The sequence below is a fragment of the Liolophura sinensis genome, chromosome 1 (assembly GCF_032854445.1).
Source record: "Liolophura sinensis isolate JHLJ2023 chromosome 1, CUHK_Ljap_v2, whole genome shotgun sequence".
In the NCBI taxonomy this organism is placed as follows: domain Eukaryota; kingdom Metazoa; phylum Mollusca; class Polyplacophora; order Chitonida; family Chitonidae; genus Liolophura; species Liolophura sinensis.
Window position 1 is genome coordinate 22,386,855 of NC_088295.1, and position 18,971 is coordinate 22,405,825.

An 18,971-nucleotide genomic window follows, 5' to 3' on the forward strand; every position below is an offset into this window, starting at 1 on the left:
CTGTACCCTGCTTGGTGGCAATAACTAAGCGATCCACAGCTCTCCATCCGTAAAGTTGGAATTAACCGCCTAAAATGGTTTCATGAACCGGTTTTTTGCGTATGTCTTCAGTCTGATCATCTTATTGAAATTTCTGAACCGCTGTGTTAGGAAGACTGGTAACTGTACTTTAACTTTTACTTAAGAACATGGAGTATTCCAGTGGTGTTATTAGCAGCTTCTGTCAAGTATTTCACCGTTATTCTTGAGCTAGGAGTTTCTTGTTCTTACAGTTTGTCAGCATTGGGGCTCACAACAGGCATACTCAAAACAACTTTGATTTAGTTCGGCCTTGTCGTTCTGGAGATTTACTTCGGACAATGCTAGTCTGGATGCTAGATAGCACGAAAACAATATGGAAACACATACAAATAGAAACAGATAACGTACATTGTGAATTTTTCTGTGTTTATTAATATTAAGACATCTTGCAATAATACAAGATAAAGATAATATTTAAATCCTTAAAGAACAGAAGTTTTCTTTCAGCTGATGTTAAAGTAAATTGGAACAAGTTCAATTTATCTCATCAACTGGAAATTCCTTTATCTCTTTAATACATCATTTGTACAGGTAAAAGGAGGGGCAATATTTATGTACATTTACTGTTACAAACGTTTGATCTCCACGCTAACACTATCATAACATTGCCAATATATATGTAGTGTGCTGACAAGCATTTTATCATAAGAGAATGGGCATGGTTCTTAACCTCACAATCTGAAGATGGATGGGATCCAAGGACAAAAAGTAACAAAACAAAAAAACAAACATGTAAAACGGTATCATTAAAGTTCTATTCTGGAGGAAAACATTGGGAAATATTCATCCACAAAAAAATTAACTAAGACAGTGGTCTGAAACTGCAGAGTCTTCAGATAAGGTAACGGCTGGTCACATGGCAGCTATACAGTTGTCTCAGCTGTGCTAACATTTTGGCTGAATATGCCATTCTTTACTTACTGATGGCAAGCTTATTCATGGTTTACGAGCAAACAGTTGTTTTTGGTTAAATCATTATGCAGAAATACTTTAACACTGGAACTATTTATTGCAAGCTAATTATTTGCATTAAAGAAATATCAAATATCCATCTAATAGCATCTGCCAAACGACAAAACGACATGGCATCAATCCAACAAACAGATACACTTTATCTTGTCAATCATTTGCACAAGTTTTGCAGGTAAGGTTTTACTTATATTCATGGCAGTTATAAAAGATACAATATATTTCTCACAACACATCAGGATATCCACGTAAGAGGCATCAAGCACTTCATCAGTTAGCCTATGGACACAGAGTGACTGCCGCAGTGAAATACCAAAGCCAAAGGGCAAGGACATGAATGGGTTATGATACATTTGAGTGTTTAATTTCCTCACAATATTTCACAAAGTCACCAAGTTTATACATAATCCCTGTTGTATTGATTTAGTGATGACAAACTCCTACACACAGAATTCCAAGACTGATTACAAGCTTTCTACAATGTTAAGTTAACTTTTGATCTAAGTTGTATGAAATTTCCACATCTCTGCTGTCGTACATGGCGGTCACTTATAAAAATCCACAGCACCTCCCCTTTACTGCTGTGGAATGAGTGTTTTCTAAAGCCAAATAATTTGAAGGCTGACTTCATGAAAAGATCACATTTTTATCTTAAAATAAATTCCATATAAACCAAATAAGTGTGAAATTCAAGAAAAAAAAATATATAAGCCAAAAACCTAAATAAAGCTCCTAGATGGTGTGAAATTAAATGAATGCTTGACTTTGAACAGTAAAGATGATAGTCTGTTAACATACAAGATAAAGCAGACGATCAGTCATTCTTGTGTGTCATTGGAGGAAATTCATTGTCATCATCCAATCTTAAAGCTCCAATTGCTGGGCTCTCCAAATCTCCCCCAACAGCTCCCTGTTCTAGGTCCTGGTAGGGTTGAGATTCTGTAAGAAGAGAAGTCAAATGACAGTGAGTATTTCAGCACAAAGCCAATTCACCAAATTAAAGCTTTAAGCACTCTGAACAGGAAAGACTTCCTAAATTAAGAGTATGCCACTTTGATCAAGAAAGTATATTACAATGCATTTTAATTATTTATTTAATTGTTGTTTACTGCCACACTCAAGAATTTTTCATTTATATGGATGGTGGCCAGAATTATGGCTGGAAGAAACCAGACCTTTGGCTTGCTGCTTGCAAACTTTCTGAAAGGTGACATATAGATGTGTACACCATACTGACAAACATCAGAGTGTGCAAATGGCCTCCCGAGCATTGTCAACTGCTTCTTGTCACCTAGGCTCTCCTTGAACAATGAGAACAATGTACTAATTCCCTGTCCAAGGTCAGTTTGGAACGCACATCTTATGTGTCCTGGTGATTGGCAAGCATTGCAGTACTATAAATACAATTTCAATTTGTTTCCATTCCTATTTCTATTTATTGTCAATAAATACCATCCACTAGCCTTGTTTCATGCTAAAAGAACCATTTTGCATTTCCTGTCAAATGAATTAATGTTAAATATAAACTTAACGTGTTACTTTGGTACAGTAGATGTGGTTCATCCTTAAAAAGCACTTGCCATAACTTCAACATAAATTTTAAGTTTATGAAATAAAGGAGTTTGGCAACAATTTAATGAAAGTACAGATAAATGGGTGACCACCACAAGTGTGTGTATATGCATGAAGCAGGTTAACGGTTACTGGGTAATTGTGAGCCTTAAGATATAGTATGGTGAAGGGAAATTGCAAACCTAAAATGAACTAACAAACTAAAAACAAAGCCTACACATTCAAAACAAGCAGAGAGAGAGAACATTCAAAAACCTAATAAGAGAAGGAACAACAACAACAAAAGAAACAGAACACTTCATGAGAAGTATTTCATATTGTGAACTAAATGGTTATGTACAATGCTGTGTTAGTAAACAAGAAAGCAATGCTCAAAATAAAACACCTAATAATGTAACAGTGTTTTAGATGTGATAGATAACTTAGAACAGTAGTCCCAATAGAGATGAAGGAAACAGGGCACTGAACAAACAAAACAGAATGAATCACTCTGTAAACTAATCCTTTAAAACAAAAACATGTATCTACATACATGTATTACACAAGAAACCTGTGCTGTTTTTCACTGATACTGTCGGGCAGATATGTCAAATTCTGAATATCTGCTGAATGTCATATAAGTACAGAAGCATATATCGCAGATAATATTTTACCTGGTAATGAGGTGAAGTTAGGAGAGGACTAATGCACCAAATGCTCACTGCATTCCCAACTCAATCCCACGGAAACACAGGGAAGATACCATGGCAACCAAGGGGAGCAACCCTTACCTGAGTCTGCCAAATACCTACATGAAGTCCTCTCCTTCTCCTCCTCACTACCCTCAGAAGACAGACTACTCCGCCCTGGAGACACAGGAGCTGGAGTGGTTGTTGGCTTAGCAGCACCTGGCTGACCTTCTTGTCTCCACTGTCTCTGAAGCACCTGCGCATAACTTTCGGCTCCCCATGGGGAGGGAGGAGATGACCCAGTGATGGGCTTACCTGGGGGCGTCCCCTGGAGTAGTGGGCCTTGGTCTGGGCGGCGCACTGTGGAGGCATAGCTGGCCCCAGTCTGGGACAGAGCTTTGTCAACACTGGTCTGGGAGTCGGGTGAATGTGCTCCTTCCCCAGGCCTACCATCCAACCTGGAAAACACAGAACAACACCTCAGTACAGGGGATAGCCAGCTGTTCAACTTTCACTCTGCACACAGAGTTTTTCATTCATAGTAAAAGCAGTGTATGCCATACTGGCGAAACATATTCTTAAACAGCTTATTACTCTAGTTTGGACACAATGACCAGCCTAGATTGACCATCCAGAACGGTGATGAATAGTTTCACGAAATGCCATAAGCAATAGTGCCATAGTGCACTAAATGAGAATCCCACTTTACAACAGACTTGAGATCTGCATAAAACAGTTTTATTGTGTATTCTATATTTAAAATGAATGTGGGACTCACCTATGCTGTCTCAACAACATGCAATCTCCACCTTCATTTGGATCAATGTTATATATGTACAAATAACTGTCCTGAGAGGCCACCAGCAGACGGGGTAATTTCTGAATCCTACAGCACAATAACACCTTTGTTAGAGATAATGATAAACATAGAGTCTCCTCAATACAAATGTTGCCTTACATCAATTGTATATGTAACTATATCACTATGCATGTACAAATATATATACACCAAGAAAAAAAGAAAAACCCAGAGCAAAAAATTCATTTCTAATTTATTTACTTCATTGGTGTTTTACGCCATACTCAAGAATGTTTCACTTCTATGATGGTGGTCAGCTATGTGTTGGGAAGAAACCAGGCAGAGCCTGGGGGCAACCGATGATGATCTGCAGGCTGCTGGCAGAGCTTCACTTGTAAGACTGAGGAGGAAGCCAGCATGAGCTGGATCTAAACTCACAATAATCTCACAAGTGAGAGTCTCTGAAGTCACTGTGCTGCACTAGAACATCACAAACATCAAAAGCTCATCATAGTGCTTTGATTAAATTTATATATATAAGTGCCACATTGATAACAACCACCATAATTCTACAGATTTCTGTTCACTCAGGTATAGCATTCTTCTTAAAGTTTTGATGTTTTACAATCTTTTACAAGGACACCAATCTTTTACAAGGAGACAAATGTAAAGCTTTATAATGTATATCATTATATAGATTCAAGTTACATAAAAATACAAACTCAATAACCCAGCATGGATATAGCTGTTACACTGTAAAACATTTGTGGTAAAAGCAACAAGATTACATGGATCAAAGCCTGGTAGGAAAAAAATTCATTTTGAAATAGATGAATTCATAATTTGGAAGGGTCAAATTTTGGAAATTGAAATCATTAGAGCTTGAGATACCAGGTACATGTACCTAGAACTTACGTAGCTAATGCACAGACGTTGCGCAGCCCAGAACTAGGCAGGCGAGCTGCGGCAAATGATCTCCCTTGGTTAAACATCTCAGTGACCTGTGCAGGTAAGTAGTTAGCTGAGGTTTTTAGGGCTTGACCAAAGTAACCCATCCAGCCCTGAGGCTCCTCATGAGGTCTACTGAAAGTACAATATCACATACCATGTGTGACTGAGGTTTGGTTATAATGAAAAGTTTTGCACCTTTCATAATCTTCACAATTGTTCAACAACTTTACCATTCTTCAGCAAAGTGCACTGCTAAAGTTTAAAACAAAAACTCTGTCTGTGGTTCTGGAACTTTGTAAAATAAACAGCCTTCTAGAAGTTTGAAAATGTTAACTTTTGTTTTTAATAAGAACTTCCAATTATTTCAAATTGCAGCATATGGGGGATGAGGAAACCATCCAGACAGAATTAAGACTGCACACAGCATATATTTGAATACTCAGGTAGTTATATAACCAAGACAAATACTTTGGTTAACAAGGATGCAGACTTACTGATCTTTGATCATTTCCAGTTTGAATATATGTACAGTTTCTGTGTTACTAGAGGCTGCCAGGTAAAGAGAGTCAGCACTGAAGGCCAGGGAGTTGATACTGACACATCTGTTCAACACAACATAGTTAATAAAATTTCATCAAAAATTCATCCATACCACAGACTATTACTGGAGTATACAACACAATGCTATTCTTCATAGTTCAACCAAACATTTTTTTCTTGACAAGGACTGACAGCGACAGTTAAATAAGTCAACACTTATTTCACTTTAAGCACCACAAACATATGTTATCTAACATGAGTATAACGTATTACCTAATAGTTATCTCTTTACAAAATGATAACTGTATGCTCTTAGCTTTATTGGTGATTTGTGTCGGAAATGGGTCAGAAGTCACACAAACACCTTACCGTTTCATACCTCTCCTAAACTCAAACAATTTCTGTCCATCAGGAACTGAAAATACTCTGATGACTGTACCCTGTAAAGATATTTCAACATGTTACATTTACAAGACAATAGAAATAAATCTGCAAATACTAATAGTAATGTAATGTTATAACATAGTTGATTTGCAAGATACACTGCTGATAAAGGTTTTCCATATGAATTTTCATATGGCAACTGATTAAACACACATGTATCCTGTGTTTTATCTTTAAAAATGATTTCTCTTCTGCAGGTTGAGATTTTATTTATACTAGATTCATGATCATCCGCATATGTGTATGTGAACTACAGGGAAAGTAATTCATGGTAATTCCTTGCTTTATCTTCTATACTGAATTCATCACAATCAATAAAATCAGATAAACACTTCCTGCTAAATTAACAGTTACATGTATCCATCTCTTTGTCTCACCTTTTCTGATGCTGTTGCGACTCTAGTGCCCAAAGGATTAAATGCCAAAGCTGCTAATGGGCTGTCATGTGCAGGTATCATTGTAACAGCTCTCTGTAAATACCAACATGACAATTTTTTTTCATAATATGCAAATTAATTTTCTTTTTTGAAATTTAAACTTCACCTGATAAAGCAACACTCTAAATGAGAAACTTAAAGACTTTCAAGTGGAAACATTTGCACATAAAACACAGATGGAAATGTATTTGTAAAAATATTTTCGTAAGAGTTGTGAGAAAGCTGGGAGCTCAGTGCTTCACTTTAAATAGTCAAGAAAACCCAAATTTGTTTTTTTGCCCAAATCCATATATTATTTCAGATTTAAAAGGTGTATATTTTAAATACATGATGTGAAAATTATAAGACAAGTTACTAAAACATAAAATCTAAGTATGGTCAAAATGTATAGAAATTGGTCCACGGCCTGATAATTTTAAAGAAACATAAATTTCAACTAAAATTTTAAAATTGAGACACCTTTTTCTTCAAAACTTGCTCATCAAGCCCATCAAGTTCCATGAGGTTGTACTGAAAACTGAGAGACTAGTTGATCCAAACATAAAACCTTACTCTGGAAGCTTTATGTTTAGCCTACTGAATCTAATACCAAATTTGCGACGTCAAAAATCTGGGTGAGTTTTGAGGTCTACATCGTCACAGCAAAGTCATCATGTCCATTAAGTTTACTGAAGTAAAAACTCAAACATAAAAACCCTTTCTCAGGGGCTACATGTACATGTACAGTTCAAACCCTGGAAATTAAAAAAAAAAAAAAATTCACGCATAATCTCAGAATTAAGGGACCTACATCTTCAAAGCACTGAAATGTGACTTCATATGAATGAAATAGCTGGACTATTCCACAAAGCTTACCCAAGACACTGACACTGTCGCCACTTTCCGCTCTCTCACAATGCTTTGCACATTACTCTGCAGCCAGCTAAAAATGTACTTTGTTCCATTATCTTAGTATTTTTGTCAGTTGTTTTGTTTTTTTTGTTTTAACTCACCAAGTTTACAGTATCAAATATTTGGACCTCCCCAATCTGGTTACTTCCTGGGTATGCCAGGAAAGAGTTATCATTGTTGATCGACAGTGCACATAGGCCACTTGGGTTTGGTGGAGTGTCTCGAATAGTATGTAGGACTTTCATGTCCCTTATGTTGTGAATGTAAAGGCTTTCCTCTAGGCATACTATAAGTCTCTACAAATAGAAAAAAGAAAAAATTGCACTGCATGTGTAGCATACACTAAAAATGTCTTCCCATTATATATATATATGTACACAAGAAACGGTTTGGGTCTGAACGACTACGACACACTGGAGATCAAAAACAGAAGTAATATCCCTCAATTTTAATTTTTGAACTTGTATAATTTATTGTCTTTGTAATATCAGCCCAAAACAATGATTATTTACAGTCAAAGAGTAGCCAAAGTTTATCTTAACTCACTTGTCTGTTTAGCCTGACAGCTAATATAGAGTTGGAATAACTGTAGTTGCATATTTCTGTCCCCTTCTTAAAATGGCACACTTTCAGTTTCCTAGGAGCTGACAAGCTCACTATTGCAACCAGACTGCTCGAAAACAGCCTCTCCACAATGCAGATATCCTCAGAATCTAGAAAACAAAACAAGTATAAAATGTATTATAACAAGCATCAGTAGCAACATGTAAGTTGCATAAGTTATTATGTACATCAGTGTAGATGACATAAACGTTATAGATACTGTATGTATCCTAATTCCACAATCTTTCAGTATGTACTGTAATTCTCCAATCTATTTGCATGTTTGCAAGGGGTTTATCTAAGCATATTCTGAAAGCATTATTCTGGATAGAATGGTAAAATTACACTTTTTGTGAAGCCATGAAATTGGCCAATCCAACCAACCTAGTTTTGTCTCCAAAATCAACTTAAGAATGAGTATCAATTGGACATAAAGTTGCTCTTTCATATGGTAAAAGGTCGAGGAAATAAGGTAACAAGACATTTTGCACTCATACATGTACAAGTACATGCCAATGAAGAGATTTAATTTAGTTTGAGAATAAATAAAGTGGTGAACTCAAAGTTGCAAAATGTAACCCTAAATGCAAATGTATATATTTATGAAAAATTATATCTTATCTTATATTTCAAACTTACTGGTTGCTACTATCACTAGTTGTTTCTTTCCACACTGGCTTAAACTGTTATGCCTGCTTCCTATTATTTATCCATCTTAACATATACAACAATGGGTTGCTCGGTTATTTAATTTGGCATTTAATTCCATCAGAAGATAAAATGATCTATTAAATAACCCACTACTGCTCAACTGCTCAAATTACTTTGTTGCCAAAATATTTTGCCATCTCTTTTGACAGTGCTATGGTAATACCGAACATAGTGAGGTGAAGCTGAAGCTGAAGCCTAAGCCGAGCGAAAAGAGGCCTATAGGTATCATGTAACTTTACCTGTCATATTCCTGAGACAGGGTAAAAATGCCTGCCGAACTTATGGATTTTATGATGGCTGCCATGTTGAAAGCATGATGGGAAAAGTACCGAAAAGTGTTAAAGGCTCAAGATTCTAAAATTTATCTAGGTTGAACGCTTTTGATTCTCACTACCTTATGACACACAATCAGCATTAATCTTTAAAACAACATTTTCTTTCTCTGTGACTCCTAGCTGTAGCTGGCATAAGAGTCCAATAACGAATACCAGATGAAATTCAGCCTTGAGGCGTCCTAGCAGTCATGAGCAAATCAGCTATTGGCTCATGCTGTATGCTAGCTTCAACAGACTTTTGATGTCTCACCCTTCTTGTAGGGTGTGGGACAATGGAACAGCCAATTACAAGATTTATACGCAGCCAGATAGCATTTACAGTACATATAATGGAGAAATGCACCACACGCAACAACACAAATATAAGCCTATTCTTTGTCTACTCTTTCAGCTTGTGTATAAATAGCCTAAAGTATGTAGTAGATAATAAATTACATGTAGTTAATAATTTGCTCAGTAGATGTTCAAAGTATATATAGGCTGTATATATACACTCTACATTCGGTCTTGTGCCTTGCCCATTTCATATTATCTTTACAGTTTTAACTTACCATTTTCGTAGATTTGCTCTAGCTTGTCCACTGATCCTAATGAAAAAAGCTTGTACCCTGTCTTTGTCCCTACTGCAAGTGATCTGAAAATATTGTGTACATGAACAAATTTAGTGGCCGCACCGTAAAAGACATCAGTCAATGATTAACAGTTAGATCAGGTTTATGTACATAGAAAGTCACTATTGAATTTCCGTTGTGCAATGTCACAGGACTGCCTATTGTGACTGACAGATCAATCTTGTGACTGAAACAACAACAACAGCATTCAGTTACATTTACAATAAGATGTCAGTCTACCAATACACGCTCGTAACAACGACTCCGGTCAACTCTGGGTGTGTAAATTGAAGAGATAAACTGAAATTTGGCAATTATAGTTGCAAAACGAGAATTTATTAGCCTACAAAACATTACCTGTCATGGGCCTAGTTTACAAACTGCCATTGCTCGACGTTTCACGATAAAAAGGAACGTACGGTAACAAAATCACTTACGAGCAATCCTGATTACAGTTGACAAACAGCAAGTTTGACTGTTGGTCTGCTCCTAAAGTTGCTAAGTTCATCAGGCCAGTTAAGCCCACAGGAATTCCACTGAAAACAAACTCTACGTAAATCGTGAAAGAGGTTTGTTTTGGGTTTCAGACAATCAGTCTACCTCATCCGCCTCCATTGAGTCGACAGCTGACAATAACAGACAGCCCAACGATGGGCGTAACACGCATTTTCATTGGCTTAAGTCCCACGATGAATATACGTCATTATTGTTGTCAAACATATTTCGATGTTCTACCACAGCTTATCAACCATATCCAGTGTTACAAGAAATATGAGTATCGGAGTATCACGAATATGTAATGTAAGGTGAAAAAAAATTAATAAAAATAAAATGAGAAAAGTAATAATGGTAGTAGTAGTAATCTTAATAATAATAACTGATAGTATGGTGATAGAGATGGTGTTGCATGGAGATGGTGATTATGATGATCATGATAAACAGCAAAAAAAAAAAATATATATATATATTTCACCTCCTGTTGCTTTTTTTATTTCCTTAGCAACTGTATATAGTCTGCTTATTTTTGATAAGTTCACAATTATTAAATACATTTGATACATTCATAGCTATAATAGCAGTACTTACCACTGCAGTTAGGACATTACATGCAATATGCCTACTCAAATTTGCACCTTTTGGGTGGTTACACGTATAAGCCTATCGGTATGTTTTATTTCAACACTGCTGAACTGATTGTGCAGCATAGAATGTATACATTATAGTACACACAATAGTATGGAGCCATTTGTTCGCTTTTATGCTCCTGTGAAGATATTTATTTGTTTATGGCTTTGATTGGTGTTTATGCCATGCATAGCCTTCCGGTAGTGAAGAATGTTGCACGTATAGGGCAATGGTCAGCATTATGGTGGGAAGTTCAAAAAAACTTCAGGCAAAGCCTGAGGGAAGCGTAGATCCCAGTTTATGTACAGGCCTAGCCTTAATTATGTTTATGTAACCGTGAATGTGTATTCATAGCCTACAAGGTGCATTAAATTTTTTTTTTCAGGGTTTACCAAAACAAAATTGTGGAAACTTAAGAATGCAACCAAAGAGTTCAACATTGTCCAAAAATAAGATGTCACAGTACACAAAATGTGTATTTCAAATGGACACACCCAAACTGGTGCATTGCAGTTGTCACCCAAAAGGATATACAGTGGCTAAAATTAGGCTAGGCCTCAAGTGCACGCATGTATATTTTGTTTATTGTGCTTTTTTATGTTTTGGCACTGGTTCCCAGAATCTACTGCTAAACCTCTTGGAAATCTTATTAATGGAAACATAGGCTACAGCTGGTATGTAATTTAGGTTACCGGTAAGTTATGAAAGTTCTAGATAAAACTGTTTTCAAACCCTAGTGCGCTTTTCTTGTGTCCTTGTAAGTTGTACAATGCTATGTGTTGGAACATGCCAACATTTATAATCCTGAAAAATATCATGTAACAAAGAAAGAACAAGCACGTGTGTGGCAACTAGTTCTTTTTATTTGTCTCTTAGCCTCCCTCTGACACAAGTAGAATTTCCATTTCACATCACAATATTCACCTGTGCACTTACTACAGGCAGATGGTATACATCCATCTTAATTCAGCATAACTAAATGATTGACTTGGCAAGGAACACTAATAAAGGCATCATATACATAACCATGTACTTATTTTTCCCGTGAACTGAACATACGATTAATTACAAATATGGTAAGTGTTTCCTTCCCAAAGAAAAAAGCACATGTATATGTGAACAACTGGGAATTGAACTCAAGATAACTATACTGATACCAAACAAATAAAAGAACTTTAATTTAGCTATAGGCCTACAAGTCAAATTCAACACAAATTCACTGTTATTCCTAGTTCACAGACCTACACATTGCACAGCAATTTAGGTGAAGATAATTACAGTCAAGAAGTCAAGATAAACACTCCAGTTTACAAAACAGATACATTTAGCATCCACAAAAAATTAAGGTAGCAATATACAACTTTTGCTATACCCAAAGACATCACTGCTATCTTTTAGATGAGGTCAATGCACTAATTAAAATTCCATTGGTTTGATGCAATATTAAGTTCACAGTAATTAACGGTAAAGGTAAAACCATGTAAACAGATATTAGTATTGCACAACAAACTTGTATCCACAATACATGAACACAAATAACAATCCTTACATAAAACATACACCATGTAAAACTCACACCAAACATGTTACAAAACTTGACCCAATGTTATAGAGGAAGCTCTGAAAATTTTACAAATTAAAAGTTTCTGTAAATTTACATGATATAATATGTACATGTATCAGTATACAGGAAAAGTACAATACAGTTTTCTCTACAGAACCATATTTATAAATCTGTATGGTTTTCCTCTACTTGTAATTCTCAACTTCCCGTGGAAAACAATTCACGAAAATTATGTGTAACTATTCACAAATTCATGTGTTGTCCTCATGTGTTTATCAGGCTTTTAGTAGAAATTATGGCACTGTATGGATTACAATAATTCTGTTATTGTTCATCAAAACACTCAAAGACTTTGTTTTCTTAACTGTACATGGTTCATTCTGGCAAAATGTTGTTAATCACAATATAAAGTAAAAGGTACCATAATGTATCATTAGACTTACTGTTCAGCACATCGACTCCTGTGTATAGCACTGATTGCTCCACAGATTCAACAATCTACTAATTTGGAAGTTTTGGCAAAATACCCTACCAGAAATGTAACAAAAAACATGTGGATTAACAAATAAAAAATCAAACATGACTTAAACATGTTAAAGGATTCCTCAACAACATACATTGACAAACACAGCAAATCATACTAAAAGCAAACTATTAAAACTCAGATTGATGCCAGAAATGAATTATCAATCATTAAAAACAGGCAATCAGTACATAAGGTTATATAAAAATAGGTACAGATTAATAGCAAAGCTTGGCGCTTTTTTTATCACCATAAATTAAACCCACATAACAAGACCTCAACATTTCACTCTTCATAACTGCAGTTACAGAATATGTTGATGTCTTCTAAAATCTTGAAAAAATAATGTGGCAAGAGTTAAGGTAACATTTTGAGGTCTTTGACAAATGCTTTTTAACTAGTAGTTTACATATATTTTTTCCCCAATACATGTACATATAAAAGTACTGTTAAAAGAATATATCAACTAGCAGTGACCAACAGAAAACTCAAATTACCTATACTTTCCCATGGAGTTAAATCTAAACACTAAGAGAAACACTGTGAAACAGACTTCTTTCTAATGTACTTTTTATCACTGTATACCTATATATACCAAGTATCACAAGTAATCATGCATGGCGGGGACATTTTCAATGCAAGATATGTCGAGTGCAAAACTAGATAAAAAAAGTTTACAGTACATCATAATAATTTCTTCAATAAACTTATACCCGCGGCATACTGAATTTTTCACTTTAGCACTGGATTAAGAAAAAATATATATGGAATTCCAGAGGTTGTATGGACATGTTATTTCTCAGGTTTCCGCTCTGTGTACATTCATTTGTAAAGATCAATGGGTGTGAACAATTATTTAAGAGTATACACTAGCCTATACCATAATCTACACACTAGCACATACCAGAAATGTGTGACTACATAAGGAAACATTTAAATTACATATACAAATTAATCCTGCTTCTCTGAAGTTTGAGAAGAAACCTTTGGATAAGCAAGGAGATCTTTACTTCACATGTTTGCAAAAAATGGGCGTGACAATTCAAAGAATACAAAGCCAGTACATTTGGGGATAATAAAAGATTGTCTCTTAGTGGAAATCATAGTCAATCAGTCAGTCGGCCGATCTGTTTGAATGCCTGGGTCTGCTTTTGTTAATTCTGCGTCAGCACCCGCTAATTCGTCAGAGACCTCAGCCTTGTCTATCTGCTCAAAGCTGTCCTCAGAGGACGATCCATCTCCTAGGTAATCATCTCCGTCACAAGCCTTTTTATCCAGGCTCAGAAAACTTGAGATTTTATCTGCAATTGCACTGTGTTCTCTGTAAAATACATAATTAATATGTACATATGAACAAAGGGAAAATGGCAAAATCGCATAGCAAATTGGTGTAAATTCTCAAAGAATGTGATAACTAGAAATCCCCATAATTTAATTATACATGTATCAGTGTTATCTGATACATGTATACTGCAAAACAACTTAAAATCCACAGCCAACAGAATTCTAATTTTGAGCCAATAATTTCTTATGTACAGGTGCGAAAAATACAAATTACCGAATGTACCATACATAAAGAAGCCATTAAATACTGCTATGACTCTGCTGAATGTTGAGGTTTTAAAATGATCATTGATTATCTCCCTTACTTCATCTGACAGATCCATGTCATACAGTGCTGAGCTTACCGATTATCTCCAAATGTACAGGCATCAGTGATTCCCATGGAAAGGCCGGTGTCGAAGTACAGCACTACTTGGTGGCCTTTCCCAAAATACCTCACCTTTTCCTCCTCAACTCGCACATCAACTATTCCACTCAGTTCTGTCACAACTGCAATGTCAAATACACGAGACAACTAAACTGACTGATACTCGTATCATATACATCTGTATGTAAATGATTTTGAACTCATGAAATAAAATGTTTGTACTACAGTGCTTATTAAACTGCAAAAATGAACCTAAATAAGTCCTTCCCCAACTGGAAATGTAAAGTCACCTTTTTTCTTTCTTTATTGATTAGATTTTAATGCCATACAAGTCTATTCTTTAGTGTGATGTGATAACTGACTGATTTAAGAATAAAGAAATCACTAAATACTAGCAGGAAACCAGTCCATCTAAACAACTACTTGACAAACAACAGCTGATCAGCCATTTGAAAGGGCTTTTAATGCCAACCTTTAGGCATATCAATAATGAAACTTCACGAAGATTCTTAAGACCTCAGGCTAGGAATGAGCAGGACCAACACAGTAACATTCTGGTTTTTTATCTGCTGTCCTACCAGCTGGCTGTTCCTGAGAGGGTCGTAGCAGCTTCTGCATCAGGCTGAGTTTATGGAGCTTCACCTGGCCCGAATTCATGTCAAACACACAATCCTAAAGCAGAAAAAACAATCATGCAGCAGTCCTGAATTTAACACTAAGCAGACAAACTTACAGCAGAAAAACCAATCAAGACAGCAAAAAAGAGTTAGAGGTAAATACAGTTATATCCTGTGAGGTGTTAGCCTGTATAAAAATTGCTCTTTTTTTCATTCTGTCATATGTTATGATATAATATTAAAAGGGACATAAATAACTCTTTTGATTTTATTTTCAGTTAGCATGTACACTTGAGACTCAACTTTATCATTTGCTTGAGATAGTGTTAAAGGGAACACACATAATTCTTTTCATTTTATGAAGTCCTTGATGCTCTACAGGCCTATACTAGTAAACACAACCTACCTCCCAATCTTCTAGGCAGGAGATCCCCAGAAAAATTGCACCAGCAACATAAACCACTTTCCACAGCAAACAGTCTAATACAAGAAATTGAATGAAAACACCTTTCAGATCAATACATAATGTGAAACTTTTAAATCATTACAAACAAGGACATATGCATATACACAAAATTATTAAAAGGGTGAAGTTTAAGAGGTAATAGTTTATTGGAGAATTATTCAATGGGTATCTGAGTAAATTTATATCCTTCAACAGACTGACAAATTCTCCTTGAAAGACACGAAGTGCCTGAAACTTGATACATTGTAAAAAATATACATTATTTTATTAGAAATAAGCACAATGAAACTGGTTGTATTTTACTGTATTGTACAGACCATTTGTGAATCCGGGAACATTTCTCATCCAACCTATTTTACATTTTAATTCATACAGGTAACATTTTTGTTGCCATTTACCCACCTGAGCCATAATAGGCAGCACCAAACCCAAAAGCAATCAACCCTGCGGATAAAGTTAAATGAAAAAACAAGATTTTAAAATGTAGAAACCAGATGACTGAAAAAAGAACCCAACATATGCATGTTCAGTCTTAAACTATTGGTATGTAACATAAATTAGGTGTGAAGTATTAACAACAACAAAAAGCATCATTGTTGGAGCTGTATTTATCTATTTGATGAAGTAAGTTTAATAGGTAGGGGAAACCAAAGTGCCTGAAGTATACTAAAATACCTACTTATGGCAAGTTACTTTCCCACATGTGAGATGCAGATTTGCAAACTGTATGGATGAAGGACAAGTGATGCTGTCTTCAAGCAAACAGCCCTGCAAACACAGCTGATCACATATTGTCATCTTAGTTCCAAGAACAAAGAAACCTGGGAATTCTAAAAAATGACTGTAAAGATCCATTTCAACAGTTTAATCTCAAACCAGTTCATCTTTTTCAAGGATTTGGGAAGCTCTTTGTGGGGCAAATGCATGTTTACATATAGGTACTTCACATCTACATCTTCACAACCTCGAAGTAGATGTGACAGCTGGTTTGTTGGACGCAGCAGTGGATCAATTATTTGGCAATAGTCCAAGGTAAACACACAAAAAAGAATTTCCGCACACTTCCCAAGTGACATGCAAGTAATGACTGAATGATAGAACTCCACAAGCTCCACAGAACAATGTGCATTTGTAATACTGAACACAGTCAACATATTGCAAATGACAACAACTTTATATCTGGAAAACAGAGATGTTATTCTCCATCAATTTGGTTGTTGGATATATTTGTTACAGAATACATGAAACGCTTGAATTTTATTTAATTCTTTAATTTGTAAACACAGTCAACATATTGCAAATGACAACAACTTTATATCTGGAAAACAGAGATGTTATTCTCCATCAGTTTGGTTGTTGGATATATTTGTTACAGAATACATGAAACGCTTGGTTTTTATTTCTTAATATGAGGCAGCTTTCTTCTTGAGGTGTAAAAATGGTTTTAAACCATAATTTTCCTAAGGCCCCAGCAGTCAGTACAAAAATTAAATAGCCTACTGTGGTGATGTTAATGGCAACCGCTGTCAAATTAATTTAGTTGTGGGGAGAGCTTGAATTAGCTGGTCTCGCATTACCAGTACCGTATGTTAAATCAATGACATCATTTCTCAATTGCCACAATCATTGATGGAAAATATTCATAAAATTAGACGCGTTACCAGGAAATATAACATATGCCTCAAAAATGATTTTTTTTCTTCTAATTTTAGGGGAATATCATTCTTTATTTTCCAAAAAAACATGTTCTTTGTTTTATAGCACCGTTTCATGTAGACTTTCAGTCATTTCTTTTGTTGTTCTGTAAACCTGTCAATTAAGTTATTTCTACCAGTTAATAAGTTCTTGGTATAACAGATTCTCTGGCTATTATTTTTGAAAAAAGACAAACTACTGTCCCAGACCGGAAGATGGCATAATATTAATACACTCATCTCTCCAATACAATCTTACCTACTAAAATACTGTAGGACCAAATACTTGGTTCTCTAGCCAAGTGAAGTCTCTCCTTACTCTCTTCCTTCACGGTAATGTAACCCATGGCCAGTTATAGTTTGATGCAGGAGATGGCTGAAAACATAAACAAGCAGATTACCTCATGGATTACATCACTGAATCTTTGCAAATGTAATTTACCGAACAATTAAGGGACAACTAAATGTTGGCAATAGAGCTTAAAGCAACAATAAACAAGTGGGAAAGCTGGTAACTATTATATATATATGCCAACCATATTATATGGATATGCCAACCCAACAAAATAATAACCTCAATTCTAGACCTGATCATATTACCATGTTATATTAAAAAAAAAACAAACAAAAAACAAAACCAAAAAAAAACAAATTTAACAGGCAAGTGAACATCAGCAAAACTGGAAAAATTAGCAAAATTTAAAAGCAAAAAGTTAAAAGTGTTCCTGTACACATACAAGTGAACTAGCTCATACCAACTTGAAGTAAAGCATAGAATAAAGGGAAAATCTAGTATGTGCAAATTTGTTCTGTGCAAAATTGCGAGCTGTATGTATATCCTGCATTCACAGGGTCAATGCTGTGTATGTACGGGACACAATTTGCTTTAATTTAGATGTAGTCATCTAGCTTTAAAGCAGTTACCCCTATCTACACTGATCTCTGATGAATATAAACTATATGTCATATTAGTCCCAGCACTGATTCATGCACTCAGTTGTGAAAGTTGAATATTACCCAACAAAATGTGGCAGCTATCCTCTTATTCTTGCTGTGCAGCGATGATAAATAAAATGATCATCATTTTCAATGTACTGCTTTCCACGTGGATGTTCAAGCATGTGCATAGTCATAGTTATACATTTAAAATCATCAATTGTCCGGCCAATCAACAAAAAGACGTCAGACAACGATCTCAACTATGTAAAGAAATTCTGCAATATACTTACCCTAAAGACCAGTGACGATTTTAATGCCGAAACTACCCAAATGCACTGATGCGCATTAACTTTATCAACAAATTTCGAAAGGAATGAGCGCGTAATCTGTTGTGTGAACGTTGCTTTGTCATGACATAAAAACAAGTGAAATGCAAGCAAATCACAATGATCATAACATGACCCAGATACAACATGAAAAATTTCCAACAAAAGGCTACGTACAAAAGACCTTTGATATCGAAAACAACAAACCCCAACGGGAACACCCTTCTCTCCTTTCGTAACAAACGTCAAAATCGAAGGTGCACTTTGTTTACCCTTGCTGAGCGGATGTTTGTATATTCAATATGGTTGCATGTGCTCGATGCTTCCGACATCACCTGCACATGCACAGAAGAGTATGCGAGTAATCGGAAACCTTATTTATTTACCCCACACA

General features: G+C 35.6%; 2 protein-coding genes across 3 annotated transcripts; both read right to left on the reverse strand.

Moving 5' to 3' along the window:
* Window positions 1–426: 426 nt before the first annotated feature.
* LOC135471302 (WD repeat domain phosphoinositide-interacting protein 2-like) lies at window positions 427–10,230 on the reverse strand. Its single transcript, XM_064750478.1, has 11 exons — window positions 10,050–10,230; window positions 9,553–9,635; window positions 7,899–8,065; window positions 7,454–7,648; window positions 6,402–6,494; window positions 5,950–6,020; window positions 5,535–5,642; window positions 5,005–5,172; window positions 4,069–4,176; window positions 3,606–3,748; window positions 427–1,989 (listed from the first exon to the last, which is right to left on the reverse strand). Exons 1-11 carry the CDS (start codon window positions 10,118–10,120, stop codon window positions 1,865–1,867), a joined length of 1,332 nt encoding a protein of 443 aa, XP_064606548.1. The 5' UTR covers window positions 10,121–10,230; the 3' UTR covers window positions 427–1,864.
* Window positions 10,231–11,582: 1,352 nt separating this feature from the next.
* LOC135473067 (cytochrome b-245 chaperone 1-like) lies at window positions 11,583–18,869 on the reverse strand. 2 transcript variants are annotated; one of them, XM_064752867.1, is made up of 7 exons: window positions 18,755–18,869; window positions 17,572–17,688; window positions 16,021–16,062; window positions 15,559–15,632; window positions 15,114–15,207; window positions 14,513–14,657; window positions 11,583–14,145 (listed from the first exon to the last, which is right to left on the reverse strand). In XM_064752867.1, the coding sequence occupies exons 2-7, from the start codon at window positions 17,657–17,659 to the stop codon at window positions 13,935–13,937; spliced, it is 654 nt and encodes a 217-aa protein (XP_064608937.1). In that variant the 5' UTR covers window positions 17,660–17,688; window positions 18,755–18,869; the 3' UTR covers window positions 11,583–13,934. The 2 variants fall into 2 exon arrangements, with proteins under 2 accessions (XP_064608937.1, XP_064608947.1); XM_064752877.1 differs by lacking the exon at window positions 18,755–18,869 and adding an exon at window positions 18,542–18,721.
* Window positions 18,870–18,971: the final 102 nt, after the last annotated feature.

Bases quoted from the DNA above. Each gene is read 5' to 3' on its own strand.
- LOC135471302 (XM_064750478.1), bottom strand. From the start codon at position 10,120: ATGAACTTAGCAACTTTAGGAGCAGACCAACAGTCAAACTTGCTGTTT. The intron at 5,643-5,949 runs GTAAGGTGTTTG...TGTGTTGAACAG, and splicing joins TTTAGGAGAGGTATGAAACG to ATGTGTCAGTATCAACTCCC. The intron at 4,177-5,004 runs GTAAGTTCTAGG...ATTGTGCTGTAG, and splicing joins AACGTCTGTGCATTAGCTAC to GATTCAGAAATTACCCCGTC.
- LOC135473067 (XM_064752867.1), bottom strand. From the start codon at position 17,659: ATGGGTTACATTACCGTGAAGGAAGAGAGTAAGGAGAGACTTCACTTG. The intron at 16,063-17,571 runs GTAAGATTGTAT...CTTTATCCGCAG, and splicing joins GTCCTACAGTATTTTAGTAG to GGTTGATTGCTTTTGGGTTT. The intron at 14,146-14,512 runs GTAAGCTCAGCA...TGTATTTTACAG, and splicing joins TGTACATTTGGAGATAATCG to AGAACACAGTGCAATTGCAG.